This window comes from Mirounga angustirostris, unplaced genomic scaffold (genome assembly GCF_029215605.1).
Source record: "Mirounga angustirostris isolate CCGP_5_RB_7025 unplaced genomic scaffold, mMirAng1.0.hap1 SCAF_10, whole genome shotgun sequence".
NCBI classification, from domain to species: Eukaryota; Metazoa; Chordata; class Mammalia; order Carnivora; family Phocidae; genus Mirounga; species Mirounga angustirostris.
Window position 1 is genome coordinate 134,140,749 of NW_026991718.1, and position 26,271 is coordinate 134,167,019.

Genomic DNA, 26,271 nt, shown 5'->3' on the forward strand with positions numbered 1-26,271 from the left:
AACCCGGGACCACAGCACGGAAACGGCCCGGGGCTGAGCTGCAGTCAGATCCGGGGATGGAGGGAGCCGGAGAAGAGGCGTGAGGAGGCCGGGGAGGCAGGCCGTGCTGCCCTCCTGGAGGCCGGCAGGCCGCTGTAGCAGTGGAGGAGCAGGCCGCCCAGGAAGGGGAGGGGTCAGGAGGTCGGGCCCGGGCCTTCAGCGGGCCCCCCCAAGGCCCAGGAAGGGAGGGCCAGGCGCCCCTGGAGCTGAGGGCCCAGGCCTGTCCCGGGTTGCCCAAAGGAGGCCCGGGCCAGGCCTCGGTGGGGAAACGGAGCCAGAGGCAGGCCTCCGGGCACGGCCTGGACGCGTGTGAGCCAAGTTAGGGGTAGGGGGCACAGGCCCTTGGGGGTCTCAGACACCAAAGGCGGTAGGGGGCTTCAGGGCCTCCCAGTCCAGAGCCGGATTGGCGAGCTAGACGCTTGTAGATCCAGAGCTGGATTGGGGTGGGGTCTCTGGGACGCTGGCTCGCTAGGCAAGGATTGGGGGGATTTAAGTGCTTGGAGATCGAAGGCAGGCCTTGAGTGGGGGGAGGCAGACAATTGGGAAGCCTGGGTGGCCATTTGGGGAGGGGTCTCCGCGCCCTGGCGAGGCGCAGGGCTGCGCCGGTTGGGCGCGAGGCCTGTCCAGAGAGGTTTCTGTGCGGGGTGCGCCGCCTGGGCCCGGCCAGCAGCAAGGAAGGGAATAAACCGGGACTACGAGCGGGCGGGGGCCCGAGAGGGGGGTCACAAAGGGTGAGACATGGCCACCAGGCGTTTAACCGACGCTTTCTTGTTGTTGCGGAACAATTCCATCCAAAACCGGCAGCTGTTAGCCGAGCAAGTGAGTAGTCACACCACCTCCAGCCCTCCGCATTCACGTAGCGCCGCTGCGGTGAGTCTCCCGGCGGCCTCCCCGACACACGCGCCGTGTGCACCGCGGCTCTGCCTGTCTGTCCGTCTCTGTCTGTCTCTCTGTTTAAAAGAAGACGCAAGAGCAGTGAGACCCAGAGTGGTCGGAAGTGCAGGGCCGCGGAGAAGACCGTGTCCGGCCCCGCTGCACCTCCGCCTTGCCCTCTCCTGCTCACTTCCGCAGCCCTCCCCGCAGCCCACCCCCGCCGCGGTCGTCACGGCGCCACCGGCCGCCTCCAGTTCACATACGTTTCAGCACGGGGATCTGGGGGGACTGGGGCCTTTGCGAAGCCTTTTTGTTTCGTTTCCTTTCGTTTCGGCCCCCCTCCCCCCACCGCCATACGGGGCCTCACTTTGGTCCTAAGGGCCGGGTTGCAGGCCCGCAGAACCCAAGTCCTTGCAAGTGAACGACACCCTCCCCCAAATGAGGAAGCCGTGGGGTTTTGTGTGTGTGTGTGTGTTGTGTTTTGGTTTTGGTTTTGTTGTTTTTTGTTTGTTTTTTTTCCCCACCCGTTTTCTTTTAATGGCCTCACCGCCCTCGGTGTGGCCGCCTTCCCTGTGAATAATTGCCCCACTGTTTTTCCTGGGGGCTCGCGTTTGTGAGACTGTAAGGTGCTAGGTCCTTCGTTTTCCGTTTCCCACACGGGAAATTAAGCTTTTCCCTCCATTCGAACTTTTCAAAACAAAAACAGGGTGTGTGTGAAAATTAACCTTCAAAACAGCACAGGTTTTTTTTAATTTAATTAACGTGAACCTTTCTTTAGCCCAGTGGTAGAATCTGTTCTAGGGAGTGCCTGGGAAGATGACTGAGGAGGTTTTGTTTGCTTTTGATGAGGTCTGCTTTCCCTTTCTGAGCTTCAGTTTCTTGCTCTGATAGATAAGGGGACACGGGTACGGATGGTCTATGCAAGGCGATTAGCTTTGGAATACCTTAAATTGAAAAGTGAAGTTATGAAACTAGTTGGCATGGGGGGGGGGGGCTCCTTGCTGTAGACAGGCAGGAGACAGGCTTGATGGAGGAGGGAAATAAAGCCACCCCAAAACCGGACTCTCAGGGATTATACTTGAAATAATACAGCTTTGGGGATCTCACACTTATTTCACCCCTTAGGGACCATACTGCTTTTTAATTTTTTTCCTTTATGACTTTACTGAATGCCTCAGAAAAATCATGTCATGTGTCTTGGTTATTGAAAGAGCATCCACAGAGACGGTTTTTCCTTTTTGTAAATCACAAGTAGCAAATGTCTTTGGCCGTATTGCTCCTATAGAAAAGCTATTTTAAGCCGTGTGAATAGTTTGAGAAATAAAATCGTGTAAAGTCAGGTCTAAAAGCATAGAAAACAGGGATGGAATGTGTTTAGATTTTTATTTACTTAAGAACTTGAAGGTTTTTTCTGCATTTGTTAACTAAAGAAATGGCATTATGCTGAAATAAGTGTAAATGGACACAGGCTAATTCCAGTGCTGATTTTGGAAAGAAGGTGCTGAAATAAGCCAAGAATTAGAGAGTAGAAACCGAATGAATAAAACTCCTCAATGGAACTTTAGTTTTTTCAAATAAGATGTAAAAATTTCATATTCCTTACATGGCTTGATTTTATGCTCCTGATGGGGGAAAAAAACCCACAGAACTAAAACTCGCGTTAATTTTTCTAAGTTACCGGTTTTAATTTATTGAAGAACGTTGTTTGCTTTTAAATTTTTAATCGTATAAGGTTCAAAACACCCTGAACCGTTGGGTAACATGAAACTTTTATTATTATTATTATTATTAATCATTAAGTCAGACAGTTTGAAAACCTGCTGTCTAAGCCGGGCAGCTTTTTAAAAGTGCATCTTTAAGTCAAACAGATTTTTTAAATGGTTTTCTAAGTTAGGCAATTAAAAAATATATGTATAAGCTAAGGCAGATAATTAAATATGGATAGCTGGAGTATACAATTTGGAAAAATAGATATGTCAACAAAAGGTACAGATATGTATAGCAAACTCAGACAATTTCTTGAAAATAGATTTCTGGATCAGACTAAATGTACACATCTAAGTCAGAACATTAAAAATATTTTCTATATATTTTACCATTTAAAATATTACATGCTTAGTCTATTTGAAATCTTTCTCATATTGTAGGCAGTCAGATCATGTAAAATACCCTTGTAGTCAATTCAGAGGATCTAAAAAATAGAATTTGCAATTAAACAAAAATGGTTAGCTTAAGTTAGAATTTAAAAAGAAAACACAGATTCATATTTTTAATTGTGCACATTAAAAAAACACAGGGCATGTCAGATTTTTCTGAAGCGTTTAGGGGCAAAGTATTACTTCTTCAGTTTGCTTACAATTGATTCAACAGAAACTATTCTGCACACACACAAAATCAAACATGGCAAAATGTTAACATGACTAAGTAGAGGGTATAATTCTTTCGACTTTTGGGGAAGTTGGAAAAGTGCTATAAACATTTTGGGGGGAAAGCCATGTCTAACACAATTTTTTAAAACTTTATCAAATAACTTAGGCAGTGTTTTTCACTGCATGTTTAGCTCATAGAAATGTTAACACCTCATTTATGAACTGCAAATTTCAAAACCATGTAGCAAATCAAAGAAAATCATAGCTGTTAAATTTGAACATGGATTGGGTTTTAGGTGATGTTAAGAAATTATTAATTAATTATAATTAATTTTGTTAATTTTATTAGAGATACCTACTGAGATGTTTAGTAGTAAAGTGTTAAAATGCCACTTTTTTTATATCCTTAACCCCCCATAAATGAAATAAATAAGGCAAAATATTACTGATTGTTAAGCCTATTGAGGAATATGTGGGGTGACATTATACCATTTTACATACTTTTCTGTATGTTTGAAAAATTATAAATAAAAACTTAAAAGATATACAGGTCATTAAAAACGTGAGTAAAATAAAAGGACACAGTTTATAAATATGTAAAACTTAGGTAATTAAAAAGGAAGCAACTAAATGTTAGAGTTTAACTTAATTTAAAAAATCATAACCTGAAATTTCTAGTTCCTAGTTAGAAGAAAAAGCTGCAGATGTTGATTTCAGTGTGTGTTTGTTACCTCACACACAACCCAAAATAAATCGATAAATCACATTGAACTGATAGGTTGGAGGGGGGTTGGGGTTTTTTTTTTTCAAGTTTTAAATCTGAACATTCACATCCTTATTTAAGTAAAAAGCTGTGGAAATTGTCAAGTTGTATGCATGTGTGTATCTCACACACCTCAAAACAAAGTACACCTAAAGCAGTATCATTCAAGAAACTTAAACATGCATTTTTTTTTTTTTTTTTTTTTTTTTTGCATCCTAGTTTGAGGGGGGAAAAAAACCCAAGTTGGGTGGTGTTGACGGTGGGCTTGTGTGTACCAACATACATGCATACCAAAAGAGGTTTGTGCAGCGTTCAGACAAATATGTCACAGCTAAGCAGGAATTTAAGGAGGATGTACAGCGATAAAACAAAGTCCCCAGGGCCAGCAGAGACCTAAAGGTCCTTGACCCGACATCCCCTCTATGATAACCCCAATGCCTCCACGTTCTGTGATGGCTGTAGGAAATTCCAGCAGCCGTTCATTCCACCTCTTGTGCTACCAAAAAAAGTCTTTGCCCGTATGAACCCCAACTCTACCTTGTATCCTGTGGTCCTAGCTCTGGTTCTGGCCCTCGGGGTCTCTGACACGGGAAGCCTCTTCCTTCTTCTGCGTGATAACCCTGCAGCCTTTGCGTTGCCGAGAGCTTTTTCTAGCTCAGCAGTCCCGGCTCACGCAGCCTGGTTAAGTTTCTTGCCTATGAATGAAACCGAGTGTTTCTGCATGCTTTTTCAAGTTTAGCACCCAGAGCCAAACAAAATTCTACTTAATTGTGTTTTTGCTTGTATTGGTACTAGTAAAACTAATTGTTAGAAACAGACTGGGGTTTGATTTTTAGACATGGAGCACAATGCAGTGGTTGCCATTTCTCATTCACTGTGTTTGGGCCTCAGTGTCGCATCCCCATCACTGTTGTGCCTCAGGGCAGGTGTGAAATAAAGGAAAGAGCGCTGGACTCGAAGTCTGGGAATTTAGGGTTACGTCGCGCTCTGCGGCTGACCCAGAACGTGTCTGTAGGCAAGCTTTTTAAACCCTTCCGACATCTTTTGCCTTATTTATAAGTTGAGGGGTTTGAGTTAGGTGACTTCTAGGGGCTGTATGGATTCAACAGTGCTTTCTTGAGTTCTGTTTCAATACACGGTTTCTTCTGACCCAGGCACACAGCCCTAGCTTTCATTTGAAAAGGAGTAGTCAACAACATCACTGTGCCCCATTAGCCCAGTGTCACGCAGAAATCCTGGGAAGCAGCTTCAGTACTTTGCAGAAATAACTTTGACATTGTTTTGGCCAAGTGCAGGTTTTAAGGCACCGCTTCATTCAAGCAGTTACAGGCAGCTTGGCTTTAAGGAGCTGAAATGAATTTACAAAGTAAAATAATCATTCCAAAAAACGTGTGAAGTCTTAAATGAATGAATGGAAAGTAGTTGTTGAGTTGCTGTCCCGATCTGATTAGGTGCTGTAGGACGTGTGTGATTGCCTTTGATCGGGAATGGATCTAATAGAGGAATTGGAGCTACTCGTTAGGGTTTACCGCCTGATCTATCCTCTGCTTGAAAATAATGCATAATCTATAAATGGAAGCTGGAGTTAATTGGTCTTAGATTAGTTTGAAACTAGCACATTATTTTTAATAAAACATTGTGTGCTTTAGGGGGAAAAAAGATAACTCAGGATTAACTAAGGTTGTAAGAAGTCTAAAGTCCTTCTTCAGTCTTGACTGTAATATTTGCCAAGATTTACCGAGCGCTTCCTGTGTGCCTGGCACTGGGCTGTGGGCATGTGGGCGCTTTCCATGTGCAGCCTCATTTCATCCTCACAGAGCTGTCACCTAGGTGCTGTTGTTTTTCTGATGATACAGATGAGGGAACTAAGGTTTGCAGGGGTGTCACCCACCTGGCGAGTCAGGGTGCCGGGATGGGGCCTTCGGCGACCCTGGCCCCAGAGCCCTGTGCTAACCCACTGGGCCACAGCAGTGCTGGCTGCCTTTCCAGGACTCGTGGTGCAGGTCCTGGAAACGGGAAGGACCCATTGTTTAAATCTTTTTTTTTCTTTTTCTTACACTAGGCTAGCATCTTCCGTATCTCCGTTTACAACCATACAGAGTCCATTTTTACCAGCATATTGAAGGTTCTAGTCGACACCGAGTCTGTTGGAAAATTAATTCTCTGTCTTTAGAATCCAAGTATGAAATCATTGTATATTTCTCTTTAGATCCATTTGCTTTCCTGCCTCTAAAGATTCCCTTTGAGCAGTGAGGCTTACTTGAGAATAAGGGTACTTTGTTGGATAAAAGTGAAGCAAACTTTTATTTGGGCAGTAACGGAAATAAAGTAAATAGCACTATAGCATAGACCTGTGCTTCCAACTCCGTTTGCTCAACTTTCCCAGACTTCCTGAGTAAACACAGATGGGTTTCCACTTACTTTTCAGTTTTATGTAGAAAGTTCTTTAGACTATAAATTACACATGCTGCTTGGAGTTTTCAATATTTGCTTGATTATATGCCATGGGCAGGTCAGAAACCTAGATTTAGACATTATAAAGATTTAGAAGGTGATGATGTGTAGCAGCGTATTTTCACTTGGCTGTATTTTGGTTTTTCCTGATGGTAATTCTAAATGTTTTAATTTGGGTCTTGACAGAATTTTCTGGTAATTTGGTGGCTGGGGGAGTTTTGAAGGCCTTCTGTTTTTAAGTAGCAAAATGGGGCGGGCGGGGGCGACTCTTTGAAAAGATGACCTTCTGAATTTAATTCCCGATGTGGTATGGTAGTAGCTGCCTATGGCTAGTAATTCCCTGAATTGTTAATAAAATTAAAGATGCTGGTAGGTGGGGTGGAAGGAGGCCTGAACACCTGGCTCTGTCCTCATCTCAGCCATTAAGCTCTGGGACTTTGGGGAAATGGATTTATACATTTTTGAAGCTTAGTTTTCTTATTTGCAACAGAGTCTTATCTAGCCTGTGATTCTGATTTCACCTCTTATCAACTAATAATTGTAGAAACCAAAAGATCAGGGTGTGTGCTTGGTTAACAATCCAAGAGGACAGGCTGTCCTGTAGCAGAGATCTTAACCGAGGTTTGCAGTAATACTTTGTTCAAAGATTCGATGCCAAGGACCTGCTGCAGAACAGTCAGATGGACAGACTGAGATACCGAAGTTAGGGGTTTGCCCTGTGCCTTGTTTTATTAAGAAAAACATTTCAGTGCTTTCTTGGTGAAAATGTTAAAGCTTTTAAAAAATACAAACATTTTCTTTTTTTCTTTTTAAAGTAAAAGGTAATTAAATCAGATTTCCATTTGACACTATCTTCTCTATTAAAATCTTCCAGTACTACTATTATGGCAGGGTGTGTATATAAATATAGTTCTCTTTGCTCTCATAGCAAATTGTAGGAGGAATGAAGAGGACTTTCAGCTTTCTATAATGTCAGCTAATTGAATTTTTACATGGAGGAATATTGCTTGATTACACTTTTTATTACTGTCATTGTTTAATAATATTTTGGCCCTGATAGACCAGTTTCATTTGCACTATTAATTTTTAAATAAGGAAGTTATGTTTTTTAATTTTCTAAATTTGCTGAGCATAAAAAAAACCACACAGTTGATTATTGAAATTTACCACTAATTATTTCACTGATCAATACTGCAGAAAAGAAAAAAAGACCGAGTTGTTTAGATTATCCATCATTAGTAAATATCTGTTCAGAAGATAGAGTACCATGTTGATCTGAAAAAGGACCTTTAGTTTTAAATTGAAACTTAATCCTCTGGCTGCCGGTGCTTCTTCCGTCCTACCCCCCTTAAAAAATAAATCTCTCCTTATCTTTTTGTTTTGTTTTGTTTACTTGCTTTTCTAATAGCTTTATAAATAACTATGTGCTTTCTAGACTAATAATAATATATGGCAAGCAAATGGGAAGAGTTTTTCTTTTCTTTTACCACCTGTGTCTCTCTCCGGGGAAGAATGGTTTCTCGGCTTGCTTATTACCACGGATAAAGCCCTGTCTGCGGGATTGAATTTGTAGAGACCTTACATACGTGGTCACTGAAATATTATCTGAATACAGCCATGGACGATTTTTGTGGGTTGTTCATTTTCTAATTTTGCTGCATTTGTAGGGCTGATTTACATGCTAAAATATGCACTTACTTGACATGGTAAAACTGCATTTTAGCTTTGCTTTCTTATTTTATCTTCCTAAGGGAAATTTAGAATATTGTGTGTGATATTTTATATTTATAAAACAGATTGGCATTATATTTTAGTGAAATTAAAGCAAGTGTATTTTATTTGCTTTATTGTATTTTAATTTTTACAACTATTTATTGTTTCCTATCTCATTCGCCGAAACAACAGTCACAGTAAATTAAAAAAATATGTATATTGATGTAGCTTTTTTTAAAAAAAAAGGAACAATCAAAAGGGGGAGATTTTTTAAATGTCTGGGTTAGTGGCTCTTTATTTTTAGTTAACTTTTGAGTTGCTTAAGATCAAAGTGTTTTCTCAACTGACCATACCTTATCTGTCTGTCCCCATCCTTCTTTTCTCTTTGCTATCCCTAACTGGATGGGACTGATGGGAAAAACATATCTCTTCAGGAGCTGGATGAGGTATTGTGTTTTGAATATTTTTGTATGTTAGTTAATAAAATTATGTCTGTTTTTTTCTGAAGTCTTTGGTCATATACAGAATGCTAATAGAGCTTATATATATTTTAACGTTTATTTTGATTACTTATAATTGTTGTGCTTAACAATTTAATCCTCAGGCTTTATTTAATAATGCTTTCACACCAGGTAAATTGGTGGTTTAGAGAAGGGTTTAAGGAACTGTTATTTACTGCTCTTAGAAGTGTCTCAACTTTGGCAACAGTAAAGGTTGAGCCTTTTCTTGAACTTCCAAAAAACCGGATTGTCTTTAGGATTATGTGTGTAACTCATGTGGAGTGCAGAAGGACATGATGTCTGGGGAGGGACCGAAGGAAGGAGGGCTCAGACCCCGTGGACCTGCTGAGGAGGCTTCACAGCCCCTGTGTTTGGGGTGAAACCAGTGACCCAGCGTGTGTGCTCCCTGAGCTTGGCATTGCAGGGCCCGCTTTCTGCCACCTTCCCAGCAGCACACTTTTGGCCTTTTCCTGAATTACTAACAGTTCACCTGGAAGATGGAGAGGGTGCTTATTCATAGCACTTTATTCTAGAAGCTCGAATGAAAGGGTCGAGGAAAAAGGAGATTGAACTGTGGCTGTCCATTTTGTGTCTCCGTTACTCGTTTCAGCGGCGAAGGGATAAAAATATTTTTCCTGAGGGTAGACCTTTTAAAAAGAGTGATGGGGGGGGAGGGTTGGTTTTGTTTGTTTCAATTTAGAAGTCTGACCAGTGAGCTGGGATTAGGGTGACTGTCTTCAGAACTGGTGGGGCTCCTAACTAGAAGATTAAGATCTACCCGTAAGCTCTAAAATCTTTTTTTAACTAGTTGATAATAGCAACAGACGGGGAACAACCTGAATATCCTTCATCGAGAACTGGTTAAATAAACGAGATAGATAGCATCTTGATTCTCCATCCCTCTTAAAGAGCGCAGCCCGTCCCTGAGGGCCGCAGCCGACTGAGCTCCCAGACCCATCGCTACGTGCGAAGGAGTCTGGTGTCAGATGGCGTGCACGATGTGATTCCCGCTCTCTCCGTTCTTGATTTTGAGAAGAAGAACTCACACTGACGCTTGTGTATACTTAGAAGATTTCTGAAGAGACACAATGAACAGTTCACAGTGGACACCTTCCAGGAAAAGTCTGGGATGGAGGAGAAACTTCCTTTCTATTGCTTGCCCTTTTCTTAGGTTGGATATCTATTTTTAAAACACGTGCATGTATTACTTTTGTCATTAAAAAACAATTAGGATTTTAAAAACAGCTACCCTTAAGCTGGTAGCTCATTGAGCCAGGTACTGTGGCCTCCCTGCCAGCACTTGGCCTGGGCCTGGGCCCCGGGCCCAGGAGAGAGAAGAAGTCACTGCAGCGCATACACAGTGAAGTGAAGCATCTCTGGGGCGAGGCGGGCAGGATGCCCATGGGTTTGCTGCCCAGACTCGAACGGCATTAAAGCCTGGGGCCTTCAAGAGGAGGCCTTGTAGAATAGATGTTCCCCCTTCCTGAACAGTTTGGAGATGTGGGGCTTGTGGCCCCCAAAAGGAAGTGTGCCATGGGGGACAAATAACAACAGAACAACGTAGGTTGAAGAAGCATTGACCACTTTACACACGAGGGGCATATCTAAAGTCATGTTACTTAGGGGTCTGCCCTCTGAGCCAATTTTCAGTCTTTCCTACTTCCACTGTAGGAACTAACAGTTTTCTTCTTAGCTTCTGGGTGGGGTTTTTTTTGTTTTTTTTTTGTTTTTTAAAGATTTTATTTATTTATTTGACAGAGAGAGACATAGTGAGAGCAGGAACACAAGCAGGGGGAGTGGGAAAGGGAGAAGCAGGCTTCCCGCGGAGCAGGGAGCCCGATGCAGGGCTCGATCCCAGGACCCTGGGATCATGACCTGAGCCGAAGGCAGACGCTTAACGACTGAGCCACCCAGGCGCCCCGGCTTCTGGGTGTTTAAAGGGGCTCTCCATATTCTGTCACCAGAGACCCTGCTTGGAGAGCCCCTTTGCCACACACAGCTCACATGCTGTTGGAATTCTCCGGACTCAAAGTCCAGTCTCCGTTCTGGGTACACATGGCCACCTCGTCCTCTTGAGCACTTCACTCGGTCCTTCATGTCCTTTGTCCAGAACCATTGTATCTTTTATGAAGTGTAGCTTCCAGAATTGTATTTTATTTACTCAGCTAATTATAATTGTATATTTATTACTATTAAGTCCCCAGGTGCTGAGTTAGGAGCTGGGGATGTTTGGGAATGGTGTCCAGAGCCTTGCTTCACCAGAGCTGCAGTGGGGCTTTGAATCAGTGCCTTCTGGGGATAGTGAGAGTGACCTCCCAGTTCTGGGCATGAGGTAGATGGAAGCCCACCCCTTTGTAGTTGAGGCCTGAGCAGACTTTCCTGACTGCATCCCTTGGGTCTCCCAGAGTAAAGCCATCTCATCTGGTGGCATCCTGCAGTGGGTCCACATTAGATCGTCATTCTCCTGCTTAAATCAGTTTGGAAATCTGCACCCTGGGGATACTGCTCTTCTTCCTTCTCCAGAAGTACCAAGTGAGGTATCCCTAAGGAGGAAGCCCACCCACCATTTACTCTCTTACCCAGAGAAGATCTGGCCCTCTCCTTTGCTCCCTGCTCTAATCTACTTCCCCTCCAATAACAAAGTCATCTCCCAAGCTGTTGGGTTTTAAAATTCATAATAGGACATAATAAAACATTACAAGAAGTAAATGTCAAGTTCTCAAACCACATAGCCTGGGCAGGGTGGAGTGATACAGTGGGGACACGGAGGCCACAGGCTGGGCCCACGGGTCACTTGCTGAGAAAGTCTCTTTCATGGGGGAGCCGGTGGTGGGGGGAGGAGGCAGAGGCTCAGCGTCCATATTTGTACAAGGGGGGCAGTCCCCTCCAAAGACTTGTTGGGGTACAGAGATCAATTCAGTGGAAGGGTAGCACCGACAACGCAGGCCACCGTTGCTCCCTACTGATTTTTTTTTTAAGGAGAAGAAAGGAAAATCAGTGAAACTAGCAGCATTTGCATCTGGATGGTATGATTCTCTGAGGTTTTTTTTCTATATTTTTTGTACATTTAAAAAAGTGTATGTTTTGAACATTTATTGTTTCATAACCAGGAAAAGTAATCACTATTTTAAAACTACCACAGATTTTTTAAAGCACACAGGAGTGCTGACATCCCTTGATTCTCTTTTATCCGTGTGCTTATTCACTCCCTCAAAAATTTGAGATTTCTTAAGCCTGATTGTCTTATCAGCAAAGTCCTCGAGCCGTCTGAGCCCCCCGAGTTATGCCTGTGGCCTGACTTCATCATACGCGCTCCTAGATCGTCTCACCTGGAAGCGAGAGTGGCCAGGCTGTAATTTTCAGCGTCCCTTCTAGACTTTCTAAATGTTCATTGCCACAAACAACCCAGAATTGTCAGTATTGTTTCTTGTTACCAACGCATTATGACTGAACTTAGTTTATTATTTTTTTTGTAGATGTGGGGTGGGGGGTGGGAGGGCAGTGTGTCTGACTATGCTAATCTCAGCAGAGGCTTTGCCGTGTCCTTAATCTTCCCGTGCACTAAATCAGCCTTCTCGTGAAGGCGGGGTTTTCGAAGAGTGGAGAGGCTCTGTATGTGGAGCAGCCAGATTTATAAGAGTATGTGTGTGTGCGCGTTCCTTCCATAGATCAAGAACTTGTCCATACTGTCTGGTGCTCTTTAAAGGGACGAATGTCAACATCTAAAGTGGATCAAGGGCAAAAGATAACTTTAGTGAGACTAGTAAGAAGCCTTTTGGGTGTGCTGTTTTGAGCTTCTGTTGGAATTTTCCTGTGTTGGCAACCCTAAGTTAGGGTCGCACATCCCCACAGTTCTAGGAGGACAGAGCCACAAATCAGAGACCAGAATTCTGAAATTCTTCATTCTCATAAGTACAGTTTTTACTAAAAAATTTTTTTAATTTAAAAAATAGGGGAAGGTATTTTACTTCGGAAACACAAGTTCATTTAAGAAAAGCTTTAAAGACCAGTATCCTATATTCAGAGAAGGGACTAAGTTGAAATTCAGCAAGGATGAGTAAAGAGAATTAAAAATCTGGCAATTTTTTAAAGCCTGTATTAGCTAGAATGGCAGCTTGAAAACTGATATGTCCTGGGTCTTAAAAAAAATAAGAAAACATATTTTCAAATGTGAAGTGAGGTTTCTGAAACTGAAAGGGTGATTGTTTTGCATTTAAAATATATTTTTTAATGTTCATATTTGTTCCTGTTTCAAATAATTGACATTTCTCTTCGATTATGTTTACTCTTCTCAAAAGAACATGGTTTTTTAAATTTTAAAATCATACTGATAAGATAAATGATACATTTCATCTGAGTACTGCTGCATTTCTTTTTCATGATGAGCTATGGCTATACTCTGTGTTATAAAGGGGACAGATTTTCCCACACTTCAAGTTGGCAAAACCCTGGTGCAGTGTAGGGGATGCTAGGGCCAGCTTGGTGTGTTGGCATCTGTCCCCTTCGGGTAAGGGTCTCTTCGTTAGCAGGCTTCCTTAGAACATTTAAAGAGACTGTGTTTACCCCAGTCTTACTTTACATGCATTGGGGTGGGGGAACACAACTCTCTTAAAAGAGGTGAATCCACTTCAACTGACTTTTCTCATTGGACAATTTCTCATTTGTTTCAGATAAAGTGATACTAATTACTATCCAGATAAAGTTAGATAAATACCATCTCTGTATCTTTTCTAGTTTAATATATTTGTAAAAACAGTACAAAGTAAGAGCATGAGTTTAAAAGCCATAAATAAAGCAAATTATTACTCTATTGAGAATGATACCATAATAAAATATAGTGCATTAGATAATAAGCCGGTATCGTGGAAGTAGTGTGGCTCATGAAGAGGTACCTTAGCAATTTTGGGTTTTGCTTTGTATAAAGAGCTGGAGGTTTAGGTTCAAGTTCTGCTCCAGTGGGCGCACAGCTCTGTGTCCAGCACCTGCTGTGTGTGTGGTTGGTCCCTTGGTCACTGTGCCCTGCACAAGGTTGCATACCTTTTGGTGACTTTGGAGCAGGAGGTTGAGGAATAAGCAGCTCTGCTTCTCGCTGTCTGTTCCTGCTCTGTCTAGGGTGAGGTCTGACCCTCGTGGCCGCACCCTCGGAGGGTCAGTGAGGGAGGCCACTTTCTGTTGACGCATGTGCGCTCCCTGGGAGCCTGACCTGTGGTCCCGGGTCCCACTGGTGGGGACTGGGGCTGAGGACTCTGTTTCCTGGTGGTGTTTCAATCTGAAGGCTTGTTGTCCTGATTTGTTTTCTTAGCAAATTGCAGTTATATTTCACGGGCCTGCCAAAGTGATGGGCAGCTTATGGAGTAGATGGGGCTTCTGGAGTCAGCCGACCAGGTTTTAATCTGTCCCATCATCGCTTTGTGACCTTGGGCAAGCTACTTAACTTTTCTGAGTTTCAATTTCCTCATTTATAGATTGGAATAATAGTTCCTAGCTCATCTAATTTCTGTGAGGACTAAAACAATAAAAAGAATATAAGATCCCTATTAGGGAACTCTTAAAAACAAACAGCGTGGCCGTGGTTGAGGATTACCGCTTCATGGACTCAGAGCCCCAGATCATGCAGGTTGGATGACACACCATTTGTTTACGACCTGAGATGACACTGTGGTCCTGTAGGGTCCACGTGGCGGCAGAATGCTGGTGACTTAATCACGACTCACAGATGCTCTGGGAGCAGTTATGAGGATTCTGGTCCCTTCGGTGTGGTCATTGCACGTGGTGTGATCCGTGAACACACAGAATGCCCCAAGCCCACGGGGGCAAAACTGGGCGAGGGGGGTGGTGGGGGGCAGGGAGCAGATGCAAGACTCCAGTTTGCCTGTGGGAATTTTGCTATAAACTGTTCAGGATTTAGGGCTTATTACTTGAAGAATTTTTTTAATGTAGGTTGTTCCTTATGTTCTGTTTTTTTTCCCTTTATCTGTGGATTTTTAAATTTTGCCTTGTTCCTTTATTAGAAAAGCAAACAAGTATTTGCTGAATGAATGAAAAAATAAATTTAGATAAATGCAAGGAAGGGGGAAGAAAAGCAATATAAATTCTTCACCCAGTTCTCTGTATGATTTAGAAAATTTACAAAGTATTACCTGCACAAGACTTTTATATACTGTTTTGCATTATTTTTTGATCATCATTTGGGTCTTTGGAAACTGGCAATTATAAATTCTGAGCTCCGGAGGGTACCTCAAGATTCTTTAATCCAGGCAAGAGAACAGCTTAACCAGGCCAGACCTATGATCGCCCTCCCCATCTTCAAGGCTTTCTGAGGCAGTGTCTTACACAGGGAAAATCAGCGGGAGCTCTCGGTATCATTTCAAAATAAGTGAAAACGTTGCCTGTGGACATTGAGCTGAAGAAAGGAAGCGGCAGTCAGGATTGCATTGAGGTTTTTCAGGATTGCTTTTGCCAAATGGTGGGTAATTTACTAATCGTTTTAGGCAGTTCTTTCACACATTTTAACACACGGTTAATGATCTTGTGACCAAGATAACTGGATCAGCCCCATTTCCAAAATAAGCTAAATGTGTGTAAGTGAACCTTGCTCCTATTGAACATTTTGTGTGAGTTCCATTTGTAGCCTAGTATTTTTTTTAAACTTGAATCTGATCGCATTAACTTTTAAGGTTCATGCCATCTTGTCATACGTAGTAGTACTAGTACTAAGAGGTCTTTCTGTTAAGGATCTTTTGTTGATTTTCTTTATTACATTTCTATAGCCAGATCAAGTCAAATTCATGTTCACAAGTATGTCCAAGAAAATTAAGAACTGGTGCATGAAAAGATAGGAAAACAGTCCCAAATCCTAGCAGTATCAGAGCAAGCTTATGATCAGGCAAGTGCACTTACTCCTACATTTTTTTTTTTGCCTTCTTAGGGAGCGACATTTAAGAGGGTGTAAGAATATGCTTGTCAAAGTGGAACCTGAGTAATTTGTTTTAATGTCCCTTTATTTCCCTGTAGCTTGCTGATGACCGTATGGCTCTGGTGTCAGGCATTAGCTTAGATCCAGAAGCAGCAGTTGGTGTCACAAAACGGTCCCCTCCTAGATGGGTGGATGGAGTGGATGAAGTAAGTTGAATGTTAGTTTCATACTTCTTATTTCTTTAAGTGATTATGATGCCGATATTTGTTAAGATACCTGCCATAAAAACTGATTTGGCTACACTTGGATGCATGTCCCTGGAAATCTTTTGCTTTAGGTTTATTCCAGTTCACACACCACAAGAAAGGGTGTGTGTGTCAGTGATCTTGGCGTTAGGAGCAACTACCTGGATTATAGAGAGAAGTTGAAATGCTGTATAACGAGGAGTGGTATTTGGATTAAAAGTTGCTCACGCATCAGTGAGCCTACAAGTTGGCTGAAGCCTGAACTCTGTACTCAAGTGTAGCTAATTGTCTAGGAGGCAGACAGATGCCTGGCAGGCATCAGTGGAGTCCTGGTGATTTCATTTGTTTAGATACAGTATGATGTTGGCCGGATCAAACAGAAGATGAAGGAGTTAGCCAGCCTTCATGACCAGCATTTAAACAGACCCACCCTGGATGACAGCAGTGAGCAAGAGCATGCCATTGAAATAACCACCCAAGAGATCACTCAGGTGAGGACGGAAATGGGTCCCCAGGTGGGCACGGGCATTTCCCAGCCTTCTCGTGACCCTCTCAAAAGCCGTAACGTGCTGCAGACTCGGAATCAGATCGCACTTCCCAACCCCAAGTTCACAAAGGGACGTGAGGCCCTGAGCTCCCCCAAGAAGCAGCATGTGTCTTAGTGAATGGGGACTGTTTGCTCTATTGCTGATAGATACCACCATGGACTGATTTTAAAATGTGTAACTTCTATTGTATACTAGTGCTTACAAATTATTCATATTATTCATGTTAAAAAATGGTCCTCATAATTGGAAAAGATTGGGAGCTGTTGCCCTAGACTTGAGTATATTAGTATCCTCGAGGAACTTAGTATCCTGGAAAAATTCCTTGTACAATGTTCAATTTGAGTAATTTTTAAATAATAATGACTAGTGTGTGAACTTTAGTGTTTTACATTTGTTTGTTTGTTTGTTTGTTTATGTCTCCTGGTTCTGATCACCAGTAGAGGGGCCAGGTGCTGTGGGAAAGCCCTGGGTGTTGGAATGTTCGAATCCTGGATCTTAGCAGGGTAACAACACCGTGGTTCTCTTCGAATCCCTCAGACTCTGGTGTTCTCATCTATAAAATGGGAACAGTAATACTAATACCTGCCCCAAGGTGGTGATAGGGGTTAAATGAGACGATCACAACAACAGAGCAACACGTGATGACGGAGCCTAAGAACGTGTGCCCTGCGCCCCGCCTCTGTTCACATCTGGTTCAGTCTTTCTGCGGGTGTAAAGGAGGCCTCTGATGACTTTGATCTGGTCCCTTTGCCCGACGCCCGACTGTGTGCACAGAGCAGTTGATGTCTCTGGGACCCGTGAGTGCGGAGGGGCTAGCACTCAGGGCTCCCTCCCGGCCTGCTGTGAGCCGTGGGCTTGTTCTCCCAGCTCTTCCACAGGTGCCAGCGAGCGGTGCAGGCTCTGCCCAACCGGGCCCGTAGGGCGTGCTCCGAGCAGGAGGAGCGGCTCCTTCGCAACGTGGTGGCCTCCCTGGCCCAGGCTCTGCAGGAGCTGTCCACCAGCTTCAGGCGCGCACAGTCGGGCTACCTCAAACGTGAGTGTCACCGGGCTGCTTTAAGGGATTTTGAGTCCTCAGAGTTCCAGCACTAGGACCACGGACCACTTTTTGTTTCCATCCTTCTTTTTTGCTGCTAGATCTCCGTTTCCTCCTCTCCCCTCCATCGTTACCCCTTGGGCACATTTGCGCATCTTCTAGAGCAGACGGAAGCTCTGCCCCCACGTGAAAGGCTGCCCAGACCGAGGCCAGGAACGGGCTGTGGGAATAGCTCACAGGCAGCAAAGCACAGCTTACTCTGTGTCCAGCTTAAAGCCCATTTATACAACCTGTGGCTTTCCAGATGCTGGGTCGGGGGGGGGGGGGGGGGGGGGGCTGCTAACAAGTAGGTGAAATAAGTTGAATCACAGGAAAGCTTTATATTTGCATAACAACTGAAGTATTTGAGTGCCTGAAAACCTTTTCTGGGAGTAGTTGAACCACTGGCTGCTTGCTGGTTGGCCCTAGTGACCCACTCAGCCTACCTTTTCTTCCAGACAGTGGGAAGTCTGGTTTTGGCCACATCCGCATTTGAATCACCTCATAAGCTGGGTTTTCCTTTCTTGCCATTGTAATCAATAATACCCCCACATACTCAAAAAAAAAAGTAGTTCCCCCTCCCTCTGACAACTGGCATATTTGTATTTTAATTTCATTACTTCTAAAATTTGATTAGGGCTGTTTGGAATTGTTACTAGAGATGCTTCTAGAGAGAAATACTGATTTTTTAAAAAAATGTTTTGTAACAGCAGTTAGATTAAATATTTCTGCCTCACTTAGAGATTCTCAGATGGTTTTAAGTGTCATTTTGTCACTCACTTGGCAGCAAGTGAATTGTACACATTTATAGTGTGATTTTTGTCTTGAATAACCCCCAGTGCTTGCATATTGTTATCTGTTTATAACCCTTTATTCTCCCCCCACCGCTGTTGGAGATAGGCTTCTTTTAAAGCTGAGAGTATCTCCATTTTGACTGTTGAGTTTTACTCTAGATTTCCCCTTTTTAATGGTGGAACGGTAACCAGGATGGTTTACATATTCGAGTAAAGTGAATTCCTGTCTATGACAGGCATGAAGAATCGGGAGGAAAGAGCCCAGCATTTTTTTGATACATCAGTACTGCTAATGGATGATGGAGACGATAATACTCTTTACGATCGGGTACGTGAGGGGCTGCAAGACTGACTGCTGTGCGTTTGCGCTCCGTTCTGTTCCTTCTCTCCATAGACCTGTAACTTCTGTGCAATGCCAGTGGGTCAGCGCGGCTTGACTTGTACATCCATCAAGTAGTTTTTGCAGCAGGTGGAAGAACAGTCATGGGGGCCATACTGTTTCTTCCTTTCTGTAGGCTGCGAGGAGGCCTTGTCATCTGCCTTCCAGAACCTTCGGGAAAGCAGTCTGCACACCGCACGTTGGGAAGAACCCAGAGAAGCGCAGGGTTATTTCCGGTGGTTTTGCTGCTCAGCCCTGTGTAGCTGCAGACAGGGGTTCTCTTTGTGTCCCCTGCTTTGGCCCCTAGTGCTTTAGATCCTGCTTGTTTTAGGAATTTGGATCTTTCCTGTGAGGGAAAAATAAGTGCTTATGTGTTGTGTTTATGTGCTTTATAGAAGTATTTTCAGAATTCATTCTTTTAATGACATCTGCAATGGTACACCATACCTTTCTGGTGGGGGGAGAAGAGAATCTAACATACAAATCCTGTACTTTTTGTTTTGCTAGGGTTTTACAGATGACCAGTTGGTGCTGGTGGAGCAGAACACACTGATGGTGGAGGAGAGGGAGCGGGAGATTCGCCAGATCGTGCAGTCCATTTCAGACCTGAATGAAATATTTAGGGATTTAGGAGCGATGATTGTGGAGCAGGTACGTGGTTTACCTTCCTCATCATTGCGTTTCCTGCCATGACATCTGGCCCTTCTGGAGACTGTTGATTCGGCATTTGTGTCAGGAAACAAAATTTGACCCTACTCCCCCCGTGTACGTCTGTATGTATGTGTGTGTGCTTATACCCTTACATAGATACGTGTGTGCACGTTATATGCGTAACTAATGTCATTCCCTATAAAATTACTGATAACCTTTTATTTTTTTGAGTAAAAAATAAATATCAGTGGAAGGTCTCATATTCTCTGCCCATACTCCAAGGACACTCGTGGGACCACCCTACTTTGGGGGTCTGGTGGGTTCTGCCCCCACTCAGCAATGATTCTGGCAGTAGATAAGGTTTCCCTTCTAATTTTGGCAGGTTATTGTGTAAGGGCAACTGGAACCACTAGCTTTCAAGTAGAATTAAATTGTTTGTTCACTGTTACAATCTGATTAGGGTATTTTATTATCTTGCCAGCAGGGATTTGGGTCCTGATCCCCCTGCAACCAGCTGCACAATGGAGTGTTGAGGCCATGGAAGATCTAGTTACAGTAATTACTCCTGCGGTTCCCAAGGAACTGCTCTTGCTATCTCCTCTGATACAGCATGTTCCATTAAGAGCCCTGTTCCTCCACATAGCCTGGTGTTCCCTTCTTTCTGTTTGAACCGACAGATTAAACAATTAAAAACAAAATTCTCCTTGAGGCAAACGTGTAATTTTACATGGTGGATTGGAGCTCACCATCTCTGCTCTGACCCATGGAAACCCGTGTTGACGTTTACAGACGTGATAGTCAATTTCCAGGCCTAATCATAACTGGGTCTAGCTTAACCAGCGTTCTCTGCTTACTTGAATCCAAGTATTTAAGCAGCACATGGACACAGAAGTCAGCCCTTCGCCTCTCAGAGCCTATTTCCACTGAACCGTATATTGCTTAAAACCCCAGTAAGTCTGAGTATGGCATATCTTAGAGTGGCTAAATCCAAAAAAGAAACCTCAATTTGTCCGTATTTCTTTCTCATGAGTTAGACTTTATTGTAACTTACACGGCACTCTGCCATTGAGTGCCTAATATTGCTTGATGATGGATTCCAGAGCTTTCCGTGTGTACCTTTCCAGCAGCGGATAAGTAAAACAGATAATCCTGTGGATAATGATGTCTACAGTTCCATGTTCCCAGTTGCGGTTGTTGGTCGTCTGTAACTGTCATTTCTTACTCAGGGTACAGTCCTTGATAGAATTGACTATAATGTTGAGCAGTCCTGTATCAAGACCGAAGATGGCCTGAAACAGCTTCACAAGGTAATGTCGTGTGTTTCCGCAGCTGAGAGTTTGAGGAGCTGCTCTCAGATGCCCAGGACTCAGAGGAGGGGCTCTCGGTGGCCAGGCGTGCGGGAGCGTTGTGTCAGTGTGGTCGGCGCCAGCCACGGGGGGCCTTGTCACCCTACTGCAGGGAGTGACTCCAGGGGCGCTTGGCGCTTGGATTTGAAATTGCTGAGAAGTCCCTTCTGTGACAGGAAATTATAAAGGAATTGGGCACTTCTTCCTTTCATAAATTATTTTCGTTCTTTGAATCTTCTTGTTGTAGGAAATCAAGGGAATGGGTGTTTGCTAGACGTGTGTTGAACATTCTGTCTACTTGTTGTTGCGCTGACTCAGGTCTCTTGCTGTGACACATTTCTGATGAATTGCTGGTGGAGGATCCTTTTGGAGCAGATAAAAATCTCATTTTCCCTTTTAATTACCGCAGTATCTCTGTGAGCTACCTTGAGAAAAGAATGGTTTGTTGAAGTGAGAGTAGCTTTCTTACTCTTCGCTAATAAGGTAGCTATTTCCGGAATATCTTTCGCGATACTTGTTGAAAATAACCGGAAAGCGTCTTAGAAATCTTGTCATCAGTGATGAGAAACATACATATGCTGCCGAGTGGATCTCGCATATAATTGAGTGCATGTTTTCTTTAAAAGGAATGCTAATACTTCGCAAATAAAATAAATTCTATCCATTTCCTTGTAGCTTTGAGACCCTGTGATATTTGTAGCCATATAATGAGCGTTTTTCCAGTCCACAAATGGACTGCTCTGTCGCTGTTCTGGAGCCAGTTGCTCTCTGTGGCAGGGGCGGCCCCGTCTGACAATGATGTCAGGTTTACAGAATGGGAGACCTACCGAGGTCCGACCAGGAACCCTTCACTCTCCCTTCTGTGTGCTCGCTGCCGCACAGGGCGTGGACGAGACTCCAACACATGGTAGAAGGAAAAGGCCTGCCTCGGGTAGGCAGAGGGCTTATTGAGCATTTAGATTCATTTTGCTGCCAAGCCTGTGTATGAAAAGAGTGATAACTAACTTGAGTTTCCCACTCTGTAATACCCAGTTCCTGATATGCTGTTGAATTATGCATTGGTTTTGAAGTTTCTTAAATAAAAACTAGCGAAACATGTTTTATAATAAAGCACAGATAAAGGGCAGAGCTTTCTCTACGGGAGTGTACAAATCTAGTGGGAACTAGAAATTTTGTTTTAGGTTCTACTTTATAAATCATCTTGAGAGGCTTTAAAGTATATCGTTTAGTATTGGCTTCCCTGGTGTTCTGGGTTCCTTATTAGAAAAGTAAGCATGCTCCGTCTTATCTCTCAAGTCACCTTGCTGTCAGTGGCGTGGCTGGCCGTTTCCTTGGCAGTCAACCTCATCCGAGGAAGATTGAGCCTTGGCAGCGACTTCACACGGGCTGGACTCTCAAGACGGGTTAGCCTGTCTGTCCTGATGTTTCCTCCTGGTTGATGAGTGGCTCCCAGTGGGTGTGTAGGCTCACTTAGGAAACAAAACTACCAGTCAGAAGGTTGGTGGGGACCACGGAAGTAAAACGGAAGAGATTGGATATTCTTAGACGTTTCCATCAAGCTGTGCCCTTCATGTCCTTCCCTGTGAAAGCACCACCTGGGGAAGGACGGGGCGTGCTATCCCTGGACGTGGTGAGCGACACCCTCGAGACTCCCTCCTTGTCCACTCTCCTGTCTCTGGTCAGTCTCCGGGAACCCAGGTGGGGCATTTTGTGTCTGTGCACAGCAGGGGTGTGACTGAGGGCGTGCCCCCATCCCCCAGCCCCCCGGGGCCTCCAGGCTGATGTTTGCAGGTGAGGAGTGCAGCGGGTGCTGAGCTCTGGAAGCTCCTGTCTGTCGTGGCAGCAGAAGCACAGCGAGAGATGATCTCAGGGAGGTTTCTTTCTGCACTTGAGACCCGTGGGGCACGCTTTCCCATTCCTGTGTCAGAGGAGGAGTGTGTTCTTGTTCCCAACATCAGGGGAGGCAGAAAATACCACTCCGGGGGGCCGTCAGTTCCTTACACTCTGGCAGGGGTAACCTTAGCCCGATGTTTGAGGTCATCGTGAAGGAGGTATGCGTTCATCCGAACAACTGTGTCCAGAAATGGGAGGCTCTCCTTGAAAGAGTGGTTCATCACAGTCAGTGGAAGGAGGAGGAGAAGCAGGTCCACCTGGTGCTGAGGCAGAGGCTCGGACTCCTCCCAGCCTTTGTCTTAGTGGTGGGTCCCGGCCCCGCGCCGCTGTGCGTCCAGGGTAACTAGGTCACGAGGTAGCTCCAGCATCGTGGAGGTCGTCCACTCACGATGATTCAATTTGCTTGAATTGGTGGAAGGGCTTATGATGATGTGATGTGGCCTGTAGCAGAGAGACCGGTCGTGCACGTAGAACTGCAAGCCCAGGACTGGAAACAAGCGAGGCTTGGTTTTGGATTTTTGGGAAAATGACGGCCTTTTTCCCCTCTCTCTGTAGGCAGAGCAGTATCAAAAGAAGAATCGGAAGATGCTTGTGATTTTAATATTATTTGTCATCATCATTGTCCTCATTGTTGTCCTCATCGGCGTGAAGTCTCGCTAGGCGTCTGTGCGGCTGCGTGTGCCGCCCGCGTGGACTCCCGGGCGCCAGGGGCTCGGCCGCCGTGCGGGCACAGCAGAGGCGCGGGCTGTGGACCGAGGACCGAGTGGGGGCAGCGAGCGCTGGCCTGGACTCCTCGTCGCAGTCGTGCTCAAGCAGAGGGAATGGGCTTCTGGTTTCCCTTCATTGTCAACAATTCAAGGACCTTTGATAGCGCTGCAGAACAGAGATTGAGCTGTGTCATCAGTTATAATATCTATTTTTTTTAGAAAGAGAAAATGAGTTGAATGTTTACAGGCACCCCACAAGCTGGTCGATACTGTACATGCATATGCTGTTTTTTTAGCTTCATGTCGGAGCGGCATGTTAAAATAATTTTTGGAAAAAGTTTTTAAAAACCATCTGGTTTTTAAGAAATTTGGTACCAAAAAATTTGTGAGTAGAGGCAAAAATGCCTCTTCATCTTTCTCTGTATATTTTCCAGTTGAAAACAAACTGAGAAGTCCTTTAAGAATTTATAATCCGTTCCCCATTAACTTAATTTAGCTTTTCCATCACTGTTAATGATCAGAGTAGCAAAGTGTGAAAAATAAGAAACCATCATTGATGTTAATTAACACATTTAGATGGGCCAGTTAAAACAGCTTCATAAGTTTAAATTAATTGTAAATGGACTATTCCTCATCTAGAATCTGTGCCCTGCATTTTCTACTGTAAATCAAAAGGGGTTACTAACAAAACCGCCTAAACTTAAAAGTTGGTGATTTGAACCAACCTCACATGAAAACATGCAAATGGAAGATGGGCAGTGTCATGAAAGTCACCAGAATCAGCCAGTGTGTCCCTGTACTCGTCCCCAGCCGTCCTTGCTCAATCCATTACTTATATACTAACCACATAATGGCCTGTTCAAACCAGACACCATTTAATGAACTGTGAATTTACACACAGGCCATTCTAAATGGGTCACCCCATTTAGGATTAGTGGATCTCAAATTATTAACCAAACATCACTCCATTTCAAAGTAAAATATTCCACCAGTGGTATGATTTATCGGCTCTTCCACTGCTGCTTAACATGCCCAGAAAGTAGGCATGTTCCCGCAGATTGTGAAAATCTGGACTAGGAAATCCCTCATTTCTGTGAACATGAATCAGATCGCCAAAGCAGGACTTTGCTGTTTACTTACCTATTATCAATATGGTGCTCGAATATATTCCTGGAACTGTAGAATAATGTGGAAAGTGATGGTAACTTTGAAAGCTGAAGTTCATGTTTTATTGGGTCTTGAGACACTAGTATCTTTTTAATGGTCTTTGTATAATTTTCAGTGGCTTTTCCATTATTTTTTACCTCTCCTAAAAAGTTTGAGAAGAGCATGACTTCATTAAATGTGCTATGTTTTATTTGGATCAGTCACATAAAATGTCTCTTTAGAATTGACTTGAAAGTTGTTTCCAGAAACTTAAACTCAAGTCCAGAGGTTCAAGTCGTCCAAACAGATCATGGTCTTAAAACCCATGCCCCAGCCTTCCCTTCCCAAGTCGTTTGTGACTCCAGGCGGCCACTGGTTTTCTTATTACTGATGTGGCTATAGAATGATCTAGAGGTGCCCCTGGCATTTCAGGAAATCGCATGGTATTCCCTGACAAACAGTTATTTATTAGGAAAAAAGGTCGGCCAATCCGAATCCACCACCTCCTCGATCACCCCTGAAATGTGGGGCTTCTGCATTCTTCTTGCGAATAGCTCTAGGCCTTCTCTACTCACAGCAGATTTGAATCCAGTGGCAGAGTCGACGTGTTCCCCTAGACCAACTGCTCCCAGGAGCTTGGCTGTGGGGGTCCGAGCTCTTCCCTCCCTGACGGTCTACAGTGGCAGAACTGGGTCCCTGGTGAAGCTTTTCAAGTGCTCAGTCTTACCCTTGAAGGAAAGTGACCCTTTAAGAAAGGATCACCAAAAAAAAAAAAAAAAAAAAAAGGAAGGGATCACCATTTATTTATATTTATTTTCAGTTAATAGGGGTGATTGGGGTTGGTTTTTGCTCCCCAACCCCTAACCCCATTTGGGTAAAATAGTAGATCTAAATAGACGTGAAGGCTCTCGAGCGGTCTGAAGCCGGCGCGGTGCCAGTGGAAGCCCCAGCTGTCTGCTGCCACGACCTTGTCCCACAGTGGGAAGCGGCCCCAGAGCCTGGGCGCCAACTTGCCCGGCTCCTGCAAACACTGTATTTTTCTTTTGAGCCTTCATCAGGGAAGGATCAGCAGCCTTGGGGGAAGTAAGAGAAAAGTGGTAATGGAGTCCTGGTACCTCAGGGCTCCTTTTCCTGCGGACAGCCATTGCCGTCCCTCTCGGCCAGGCTCTGGGGGCAGTGCTCGCCAGCCCAGTCTCTCCCCTCACCTGGGATGCGAGCAGAGAAGGGGGCCCGCAGGGAAAGCTGCTTCTGGGCATCCCCGGGCTCAGCCACTGGACACCCGCCCCCTTCAGCGTGTCCTCGGCGGGCTCCTTGGATGGGACTGGAGAGCAGAGAAGTCCGCGTTTACCGTCAGGTCGCCAAAGCTCCTGATCTTTCCCGAGATTGTAACTGAAATCTACTGTCTCTCGTCGTATTAATTTGGGGGTGGGGGCTGCTGGCTTAGCCATGGGCGTGAAGCAGCGTATGACTCTAATTTAACGGATTTACCGCTTTCTCTGCTAATTGAGAGAGCATTATTTATTTGTTTTGACACAAGTGCTTCCAGTGTTTTATCCTCGCTAATGGCTTCTTGAAGGTAATAAAACCCTTCCAACCTAATTGGTCAGATAAGACTTTTTTTCTTGTGTGCTTAAATAAAGCAATTAGTGAAGCGCTTCTATCCAAAATGACTTTTTTTTTGTCCTTTTTTAAAACTAATTTACTGTTACTGGAAACTTTTTGTACAATAAAGCAATCATGCGGATTAAAGAACATCCTGCAATCCTAGTATTAATTTTAACGATGGGGCTCGCGTTTTCTTCAAATGCATCTGCGTTACGGGAGGGCCTGGTCCATTCTGTGATCGTTTGGGCCAATGACTAT

General features: G+C 44.2%; 1 protein-coding gene across 5 annotated transcripts; it reads left to right on the forward strand.

Moving 5' to 3' along the window:
* Positions 1 to 26,160, forward strand: STX16 (syntaxin 16). Of its 5 annotated transcripts, none has more exons than XM_064573400.1 (9): positions 3 to 858; positions 8,646 to 8,657; positions 15,726 to 15,833; positions 16,223 to 16,363; positions 17,288 to 17,453; positions 18,523 to 18,614; positions 19,173 to 19,316; positions 20,543 to 20,623; positions 23,111 to 26,160. In XM_064573400.1, exons 1-9 carry the CDS (start codon positions 778 to 780, stop codon positions 23,213 to 23,215), a joined length of 930 nt encoding a protein of 309 aa, XP_064429470.1. In that variant the 5' UTR covers positions 3 to 777; the 3' UTR covers positions 23,216 to 26,160. The 5 variants fall into 5 exon arrangements, with proteins under 5 accessions (XP_045741968.1, XP_064429470.1, XP_045741976.1 ...); XM_064573402.1 differs by lacking the exon at positions 8,646 to 8,657 and adding an exon at positions 15,482 to 15,597 and having other exon boundaries at positions 10 to 858; XM_045886012.3 differs by lacking the exon at positions 8,646 to 8,657 and having other exon boundaries at positions 1 to 909.
* The last annotated feature ends 111 nt before the right edge of the window (positions 26,161 to 26,271 follow it).

What these genes read in the sequence shown, in the direction of transcription:
- STX16 (XM_045886012.3), top strand. Translation starts at nt 778, where the DNA reads ATGGCCACCAGGCGTTTAACCGACGCTTTCTTGTTGTTGCGGAACAAT. An exon ending in ATTCACGTAGCGCCGCTGCG is followed by an intron (nt 910 to 15,725) that starts GTGAGTCTCCCG and finishes ATTTCCCTGTAG; the next exon opens with CTTGCTGATGACCGTATGGC. An exon ending in GAGCGATGATTGTGGAGCAG is followed by an intron (nt 19,317 to 20,542) that starts GTACGTGGTTTA and finishes TTTCTTACTCAG; the next exon opens with GGTACAGTCCTTGATAGAAT.